Source organism: Nerophis ophidion, linkage group LG10 (assembly GCF_033978795.1).
Source record: "Nerophis ophidion isolate RoL-2023_Sa linkage group LG10, RoL_Noph_v1.0, whole genome shotgun sequence".
Lineage (NCBI taxonomy): Eukaryota > Metazoa > Chordata > Actinopteri > Syngnathiformes > Syngnathidae > Nerophis > Nerophis ophidion.
In genome coordinates, this window is record NC_084620.1 from 10238029 (window position 1) to 10248274 (window position 10246).

The window sequence follows — 10246 nt, forward strand, 5'->3', positions numbered from 1 at the left end:
AGTGACTCAAAGCACTTTTACATAGTGAGACCCAATATCTAAGTTACATTTAAACCAGTGTGGGTGGCACCGGGAGCAGGTGGGTAAAGTGCCTTGCCCAAGGACACAACGGCAGTGACTAGGATGGCTTAAGCGGGGATCGAACCTGGAACCCTCAAGTTGCTGGCACGGCCGCTCTACCAACCGAGCTATACCGCATACTGAATAAGCAGAAAGATGCTTAAAACGGCTTTTTTTCAGAGAAAATATTAACTTCAAACCCATTTAAAACGTGAATCAATATTTGTAATTTCCTGTCAATGTCCAATAAACAGTTCTGTACTAAAATATGTGTAAGAACATCATTTGCAACACAAAAGGGGCACATCTGAACAAGTCAAAATGGAAGAAATAAAACATAAACAGCCACAAGTTTAACCAAACTCATTTAATACAATTGGAAATTGCACCCAAATTGTACCCAAAATGCTTTGTTTTTCAATGTCAAATAAAGATCAACAAGTATGTAAAACTCGACAATTTCTTGTAAAAAGTATGCAAGAGTAATTCTAATATCTTTCAAAGCAACCAGAACGTATATTTCCACCATATTCAGCAGATAGTGGTGTAGTGGGGGGAAAAAATAAATTAGAAACTGCATGTGAATTTTCCAATGCTGAAGCTGAACTGAATTGCCGATGGAACTGAAAAGCTGGTGGACTTTAAATTGATTTTAACTTATTCCAAATATGGAATTGTCAATTGTGTGCTGTAATATTATAGACGAATATTCAATATGACTCTGAGGTGTAGAATTAGCTATAAAAAAGTTTAGCATGCTTACATTAAAAAAGTTGACAAACTTCCAAGAGAGTCACAAGTAAAGAAATTGGAGATTTTTAGCTACAAACATAAACATTTGGCTATAATACTAGCATAAAATGTAAACATGCCGAATTTAGCATGCTAACAGGGTAACAGTTATAAAACATACATGCATAACTGGCTGAAATGCAAACAAAGCGTCAGAATGCTAACATTAACATGATATGGTCAGCATGCTAACATGAGTTTTAGCATACTTTCAAGAAGGCGCCAAGTAACATACTCCGTGATTACTAAGACAAAACGTATAAATTTAGGAAAAAATTCTGGCGTAAAAAGTTTAGCATGTTAATGTTAGCATGTGTCTAATGTCAGGTTTCATGGCTTTGAGGTATACGGCTGCACAATTGGCTAAAAAAGTTAGCATGCTAATGTTAAGTGTGTCAAGTACCAGGTTGTATGACTCTGAGGTGTACGGCTGCACAATTAGCTAAACAAGCTAACATGTGTCAAGTATTATGACTGAGACGTACGGCTGCAAAATTAGCTAAAAAAGTTACTATACTAATGTTAGCATGCTAATAGTAAGCATGTGTCACAGGAAAACAATCCCACTCATTTGAATGGGAATTTCCTTGGAATTTGGGACTGTTGGGAAAACCGGAGACATACACTATATTGCCAAAAATATTTGGCCACCTGCCTTGACTCACATTTGCAATCCCATTCCTAACCCATAGGGTTCAATATGCTGTCGGTCCACCTTTTGCAGCTATTACAGGTTCAACTCTTCTGGGAAGGCTGTCCACAAGGTTGCGGAGTGTGTTTATAGGGATTTTAGACCATTCTTCCAAAAGCGCATTGGTGAGGTCACACACTGATGTTGGTCGGGAAGGCCTGGCTCTCAGTTTCTGTTCTAATACATCCAAAATGTGTTCGATCGGGTTCAGGTCAGGACTCTGTGCAGGTCAGTCAAGTTCATCCACACCAGACTCTGTCATCCATGTCTTTATGGACCTTGCTTGGTGCACAGCCATGTTGGAAGAGGAAGGGGCCCGCTCCAAACTGTTCCCACAAGGTTGGGAACATGGAATTGTCCAAAGTGTTTTAGTATCCTGGAACATTCAAAGTTCCTTTCACTGGGACTAAGGGGCCAAGCTCAACTCCTAAAAAACAACCCCACACCATAATTCCTCCTCCACCAAATTTCAAACTCCTCTTCGTGGCTGAGTTGCTGCTGTTCCTAAACTCTTCCATTTTCCTTTATTAAAGCCGACAGTTGACTATGGAATATTTAGAGGAAATTTCACAACTGGATTTGTTGCACAGGTGGCATCCTATGACAGTTCCATGCTGGAAATCACTGAGCGCGGCCCATTCTTTCCCAAATGTTTGTAGAAACAGTCTCCATGCCTAAGTGCTTGATTTTAGACACCTGATTCTGATCATTTGGATGGGTGGCCAAATATTTTTGGCAATATAGTGTATTTGGAATTTGGGACATTGCACACATGTCCTGTGTAAGTAAACAGGATGGGTTGGTGTTGGAATTTTCCTAATCGGTCGAGAAATTCTTAATAGAGAATAAGTGTTTCGAAAATAATGATCATAGCTGTCCCAACTAAGAGGAATATTTTGATGGTGGAGCTGTTGAAATCCATTGTAAAATGTGGGAGGAGTCATCGAAAGCAATGAAGGTAAAAACTGTGGCATTTTAAAGTGGGGATTCTAGGTAAAAAAACAGGGAATTTTTAGAAGGATTTGTTGGTTTAAATGTCATTGCTGAGTGGAGTGTGGATCGGTTTGAGTCTGTTGGGAAATGTGGGAATTGAGCAAGTTTGAAAAACGGCCCATTCATTTTCAATTGGAAAAATGTCTCGGAAAACATGGGAATTCTGGGAATTTTAGGAAATTGTGTTTAAGAAACCTGCGTGTCCTGAATGGGCCAACATTTTGATGTTGGAACGGGATAAGTTAAATGAAAAATGTGGTCTGTACAGAGGACAAAAAACCACATGGAAGAATAATAATACATCAGCGAAAACAACAAATACATTTTTGCAAACATTTCATCAACTATCTGACTTCCAGTTCCAGGCCGACTCGCCATGTCCTTTCTGTGCCGTGTGGGGCAGAGGTTGCAGTTTCCGAGTGACCACTTTGTTTCCGGATTGCATACAACTAATCCCGTCGAGCAACAAGTGGCATCACCTGGGAAATGGAACAGATCACATAACCCTGCAGGATGAATCCAAGCAGTTAGCTAATGCTAATGCTAATGAAGCAAACTACTGTTGTGGTTTATGAAGTTAACAGATGATAAAACCGCATCAGACTATGAATACTCTGGTTTTCATGTGGCCTGACTTGGACACACAAAGGTGTGTGTACCTGCTAGTGTGCGCCATGCTTTCAGCGCCACGGGTCCGTGCGGTGCAGGAACTTGTAGTTCTGCAGCTCAATCTGGTCTTTAATCTGATTAATGAGAATCTGAGACAGGACGATGCCAACAAGCTGGAAAAAAGAAGCCCCTGTAAGTTAGTTCACTCCCTGTGTGTGTGTGTTCTTGTATATCTACCCTTCTTGAGACATCAACAAAGAAAAGTACCTTCCATATGAGGACCGGTGAACAAGTCAGGACATAAATCATGGTCCCAATATGGAAAACCATCATTTTTTATACAGAGCCAAATACTAGAGTCCGTGAACATTGCTCCAAAGTCAGAATTTTTTTGTTGATTTAGTGTGCATACAAAAGTAGACATTGACAGGTGAAAAAAAGGCAGCAATATATGATAAAACTAAACGGCAACTCAAGAAGGACTTCCCTATTCATCCCCGAAAAAAAGAGCCAGGTGAACAGCTGATTTTACGACTTCTGGTGCCGACGTGAGACAACCCGCGTCCCATATGTGACCATAAGATGAACAAATACACTACAGTACTAAGACTAAAGTGGCCATTAACAGTTAGCTTCTACAGCCGGGTTGCCCAAAGTGCGGCACCGTGGCCTTCTGTGGTTTGTGACTTGCTTGTCATCGGCCTTAAGTAGGGTTGGGTATCTAGTATCGATTGGAACCGGGACTAACTTTCTGATTCTCCCGGAATCGTTCAAAAGTTTAAATTCCCCCTGGTTGGTTCAACCTGAGTGGGGTGGGAGGGTGGTTTTAGAGGTAAAGGTATGAAGAATTCACTGACTTTAAAATTGTACTGTTTCGACTTGCACCTTTGTTCTGTATATGTGAAAAAATCTATAAAAAAAGTTGGATTAAGAAGTTCAAATTTTGATTCCTAGTTTCGATACCCAGTCCGCCGACCGGAAAAAAAGAATAAGTCCTCCGACCGGAAGAAGAAGCCGCTGAACACCAACGAAGAAGCGCCCACCACCGAAAGTGTTAGCATAGCCGAGCCTATGTAGCCGAGCGAGTCAGTCAAGCATGGATAGCGGGCGTCGGCGGTCAAAAGTGTGGCTTTATTTTACTAAAAAAAATGAAATATCGGCAAAATGTCACACGTGCGACAGGACTGTTTCGTGCTTAGAAGGGTGCACGTCGAACATGATGAAGCACCTCCGAGTTCATGGAGTACAAATAAATGCGTGTCCCGTCTTCGACGTACTGCGCCGACCGTCCTCCTCTGCCTCTTCCTCTGGCTCCGGCTCCGACGCCCAGCCTGGCACCTCAGTGACTGCACTGCAGTCCGAATCCGGTAAATAAAACAAAATATATGCAATAAATAATGTGTTTTGCGCCAACGTTGAGGCAGCTAACAAATTAGCCCGCGTATTTTTTCGTTGACATTTTACAACCTGCTAGCCAGGCGCCGCGATGTGCTCTGCGTACTCCGTTCACCGTAGCGGCAATGGGGAAGATGTTGGTGCCACAGACGGAAAAGTGCCACAGAAAGGTCACTGCACACGTAGTCAAAAGATTACTTCCCTTTTCAGAGGTGGAATCTCCAACATTTAGGTTAGTTAAGCAATAACGTTAGAGCTAAGCTAATTGATACTGGGCTAAACCGTAACAGCAACATAAAAGGTTTGTTTATGTTTGCAGGGATATGGTGAAAACTCTCAACCCAAAATACATACCACCTTCCAGGGACTACCTGTCAAACACATTGATCCCAGCATGGTGGAAGACGAATCGGAATCGGGAATCATCAGGAATCGGAATCGAAATAAAGAATCGGAATCGTTTGAAATCAAACAATACCCAACCCTAGCCTTAAGCACAATACAAAAAACAAAAAATAGAGATCTCATTTGCACCCCTGGTGGTGATAGCTATCCCAACTAGGGTTGTCCCAAAAGGAGAGATTTTTCAAATGGACTGTGTGTCGGTTTTAAAAGTGCTCCCCCTCTGGCCAACATATGAAATAAAGTGTGTGTAAGTAATAATGAAGTAAATAATTAAAAGTAAACCAATTACAAAAAGGTATATATTTTATACTAAAAGCAGTCTTTTTCTCACGATTTGTCAACTTTTTTCTTATAAAATTGGGAAAAATTTCTCATAATCTTTCTGTTTCTGAAATATTGCAATATTTTCTTGTAAAATTATTACTTCATTATGTAAAATTATTACTTTTTAAACAACATGGTGACATTTGTCATGTTGTTGTCCTTATAAAATTGTGACTTGTCAAGTAAAATTACAACTTTTATCATAATTTTGCACAAATGTTCAGTTTTTCTTGTAAAATTTTGGCTTGCATATAAAAAACTTCCCAAATTTTAAATTTTCTTGTAAAATTGCGACTGTTATTGAGTAAAATTCCAACTTTTATCATGATATTGCACAAATGTTCAGTTTTTCTTGTAAAATGTTGACTTCCGTTAAGTAAAATTACGACCTTATACTGCCAAAATTCGAAGTTTTTCTTGTGAAATTCCAACTCATTTTCACAACAAGCGTTTTTATATTTGCATAGTATGTATATATTATTAATGTTAGTTAATACAAATGTTTATATCGCTATAAAGGGTGGTCCTAAAGAGGTAGGCATTTTTCTCAGGTCCCAAGAAGGTAAATACAAAAATGTGTGTGTGTGTGTGAGAGAGAGAGAGAGACCTGAGGGATAGCCAGTCCCAGGGCGATGCCGCCAAGGAGGAAAAGGTTGCTGTGGATCCAGTCCACCACTTTGTCTATGCAGCCGTTGGTGTAGATGTAGTCACCTGCTTTAATGTACTCCATCTCCTGCATGCCCTGACCGCACATGGTGTTGATCACCTGCAAACACGCACGCACGCACTTAGCAAGCACAGTGACCTAATAACACAAGTACCATGGATGATGGCGGACCTTGTCTTTGGTGATGATGCAACAGGAGAAGGGCACAGAGCAGCGTTCTCGACTGGGATTGCTCGGAGTGCAGTTGAAGTACATATTTTTGGACCAATCCCCGTACGACACAGCACCACAGCAGCCAAACTACAAACATTTTATTGTTCATAAAAAGGCACATAATAAAAAACACATTAATAACATGAAGACTGACCTCTTTCTGGCCAAAGTCGATGAGGTTCTGCAGGTCGATGTCCTCTCTGTAGTGCACGATGGCGTTGGTCACTATTTTGGTGACTTTGTTGCGCGCCTGAGGAGGAGAAAATATTACGATAACACATAATGATATGGAATTGTATTAATAATACAATATTCTAATAACACAAAGAATCTGCGTCTTCAAAGACACCCACTGATGATGAAATGTACTGCAGCAATATTCATGTATTATTCATTGAAAAATCTAGAAAAATGTTAACAAAAGTAAAAAAAATAATCAAAAAAAAGTTTGTTTTTTTTGTCTGCCTTTTTCAACTTTTCTACAAAACATTTAGGGAAGTAATTTTATTGTAAGAGAAACGATGACTAAAACGCTTTTTTTCCACCACAGCATCTGTGCTGACACACAACAGCCAACAGAGGAAAAATTTTTGACATATCCTCACAATCGCAAGCTACTTTAGCAAACTAACGGTAATAATAAGAACAACAAAACAACAACAGTGTTATAATTATAATTACATTAATACATTACGGCATCTAATTATCAAGAATGGGAAGGTATGATTATATAATACATTTCAGGCATTCTTAACCTTTTTGACCTCGGGGCCCAATCAAATAACACTGAATTGGTCATCTTACTCTTTATTGTACTTGTAATTATATTTTATCTACTTGCAATTTGACCGGTAAAATGACATGCAAGCATGTATTATTCACACAGATCAATATCAAGATTTTGTCAAGCAGATTACAAAAATAAATACTAGTCAAATATACTGCAAAAGGATTTTTTTTTGTTTTACATGCAATTATGTAATACTGAAATAAATACTTTCTAGCTAAATTAATAGTAAATGTTTCCCAACTAATCAGTCAATAAAATTAAAGAGAAAATGAAAATACAGTTTCATCACATTTCTCATAATGTTTTCGCGCTAAAGGAACTTCCATTCATTCTCCATTTTGGGGTCACGGGGGGAGCTGGAGCCTATCTTAGCTGCATTCGGGCGGTAAGTGGAGTATACCCTGGACAAGTCCAACACAGACAGACAACATTCACACTCACATTCACACACTGGGTCCAATTTAGTGTTGCCAATCAACCTATCCCCAGGTGCATGTCTTTGGTAGTGGGAGGAAGCTGAAGTACCCGGAGGGAACCCACGCATTCACGGGGAGAACATGCAAACTCCACACAGAAAGATCCCGAGGCGGGATTGAACTCAGGACTACTCGGGATCTTCGTATTGTGAGGCAAATGCACTAAACCCGCTTAAGAAATTTCTCCATGATATTAGCTCCAGACTTCATCTGTTTGTTTGAGGTTGTCATTACTGCCACAAGTGGTTAAAAAAGTGTATTACAACTAAGTACAGCAGCCAATAAACATATTTTGCATCCCAAAAATAGGCCCCAGCCCTATGGTTAAGACACACTGATATATTCTATACAGATTTACATTTCTGTGACTAAATTAAATAAATACAAACCCCATTAGATATGAATTAATGAATTATGAAATATGTGTATCATATTTAATTCTTGCATTAAAAAAACATCAAGTGTAACTGAACTAAAAAGACCAAAACACAAACAAAAACACAAACAACACAAAAAACAACCAACAAACTAAACAAAACTAAAACCAAAAACCAAAAACACAAACCAAAACAACCAACATGAGAAAAGGTGGTGTAGTGGACCTTATCTGAGAAGACGAATCCAAGCACACCTGCAACCAGTTGGAGCAAGAAGATGATGGTCAGACTGATGCAGAACTAAATAAAGCAGAAAAGGGATTTTCATCATTTGAACACTTTTTTCTCTCTCAAACAACGCAAAAGTAAAAAAAAGGCTCACAAACTGCAGCAGACAAATGTTTTCCCTCAGTGAGCCCACACAGCCACAGAATGTGATGATGAACATGAGGACGCCAATGACCAACAGCATCAAGGCGGGGTCCACCGAGAGACACGCCAAGGCCGTCTCTGCACAGCAACACAACATCCATATAATAATTATTTCACAATATAATAACCATCCATCTGTTAATTTGATTAGATCACGTAAACATGCAACAAAAAAAGGAATATATAAAATAACATCCATACCTGCATGCTTTTCCACGCGGGCGTAAACGCCAATAGCGATCATTGTCATGGCGATGAGCTGTGAACAAGGAGAGAGATTTGTGAAATATTTATTATGTTCATACTTGTCTTGTTCAGTTGGGAATGGCTCCATTTAGAAACACAAAAGAAATATGAACAAATATTCTATTGTAACAATTAGGCCTGAGATATTCTAATGTACAATTGTGGATCTTAAACTGCATCAAAAATGTTGCTTGGTATATTACTGCATAATCATAGCCTAAATACATAGCATGCCCTCTAGTGGCTGCCAGCAGAATACAGGTAGTCATCCACGTTTTTTTTTATTGGATCCTAGCTTTTAAAAAAAATATTAAATAATATTACTACCTGTTAAATTATTTGATATTTAACATTTACTTCATTAATTCTAAATTTAAAAATTGTACTTTTCAATGATTATACGATAATATTGTATATAATTATTTCTATAGTATTACTTGTGTTTTAATTCTGGTGAAAAAAGCAGTATTACTATTGATATATATATCTATATATATAGTTTTACTACACTGTTATAATCATATTGTTTGTCGTTATTTATTTTATCTAATAAAAATAACAATATAGACGTAAATAGATTAATCCATTTTCTACCGCTTGTCCGTTTTGGGGGCTCGGGGGGTGCTGGAGCCTATAATGATGATAATATAATCCCATTGCAACTATCTTTAAAAATAGTACATTTGCATTGAAAACTGAAAGTATTTTATCTACAGTATTTGATTTTGATTTAAATTACCGGTATAATAGTTTTAATGCTAATTTTATTTTTTATTTTATTTGAAATATTTTATGATTATTTTATTTTGCAATTGAATTTTCTGTAAAGCACTTTGAATTGCTTTGTGTACGAATGGTGCTCTATAAATAAATATGCCTTGTCAGTATTATATCTAATGATAATGAAAATAAGTACGCTTAAAGTATAAACATTTTTGAAAGTACAACACTTATACATACACAAATGTAAACCCATATACAACGCATACAACTACTACTAATAATAATTATATTAACAAAATAAATATTAAATAAACATGATTGTGCAAATTAATAAAAAACATGAACGAAGAATAAGTATTCTTAGTTATTCAATGTTATGATGATTACATACAGACAAATATTAATGCCAATAGTAAAGTAATCAGTTTTTTAATAATTGCCTCATGGGCCAATCAGATTGCACAGAGAACATACTGCACGCAGCCACTAGGGGCGAAAGTGGACACAGTCCTGGGTTCAAATCCAGGCTCGGGATCTTTCTGTGTGGAGTTTGCATGTTCTCCCCGTGAATGCGTGGGTTCCCTCCGGGTACTCCGGCTTCCTCCCACTTCCAAAGACATGCACCTGGGGATAGGTTGATTGGCAACACTAAATTGGCCCTAGTGTGTAAATGTGAGTGTGAATGTTGTTTGTCTATCTGTGTTGGCCCTGCGATGAGGTGGAGACTTGTCCAGGGTGTACCCTGCCTTCCGCCCGATTGTAGCTGAGATAGGCGCCAGCGCCCCCCGCGACCCCGAAAGGGAATAAGCGGTAGAAAATGGATGGATATATATATATTGAAGGTAGAAAAGCGCTATACAAGTACAACCCATTTATTTATTATATATATATATACATACATATATATATATATATATATATATATATATATATATATATATATATATATATATATATACACTAGAGCTGCAAATCTTTGGGTGTCCTACGATTCGATTCAATATCGATTCTTGGGGTCGTGATTTGATTATATATCGATTTTTGATTCAACGC

General features: G+C 38.1%; 1 protein-coding gene across 1 annotated transcript in view; it reads right to left on the minus strand.

Moving 5' to 3' along the window:
• Window positions 1-412: 412 nt before the first annotated feature.
• tspan33a (tetraspanin 33a) overlaps window positions 413-10246 on the minus strand; it is a 22707-nt gene continuing 12873 nt past the window's right edge. Inside the window, exons 2-9 of the mRNA XM_061912262.1 lie at window positions 8426-8483; window positions 8175-8302; window positions 8018-8092; window positions 6304-6399; window positions 6108-6236; window positions 5877-6035; window positions 3196-3318; window positions 413-3015 (exon numbers count right to left, since the gene is read on the minus strand). Of these exons, the coding sequence (XP_061768246.1) occupies window positions 3217-3318; window positions 5877-6035; window positions 6108-6236; window positions 6304-6399; window positions 8018-8092; window positions 8175-8302; window positions 8426-8483 (747 nt within the window). The 3' untranslated portion in view covers window positions 413-3015; window positions 3196-3216. The remainder of the gene's footprint in view (window positions 3016-3195; window positions 3319-5876; window positions 6036-6107; window positions 6237-6303; window positions 6400-8017; window positions 8093-8174; window positions 8303-8425; window positions 8484-10246) is intronic.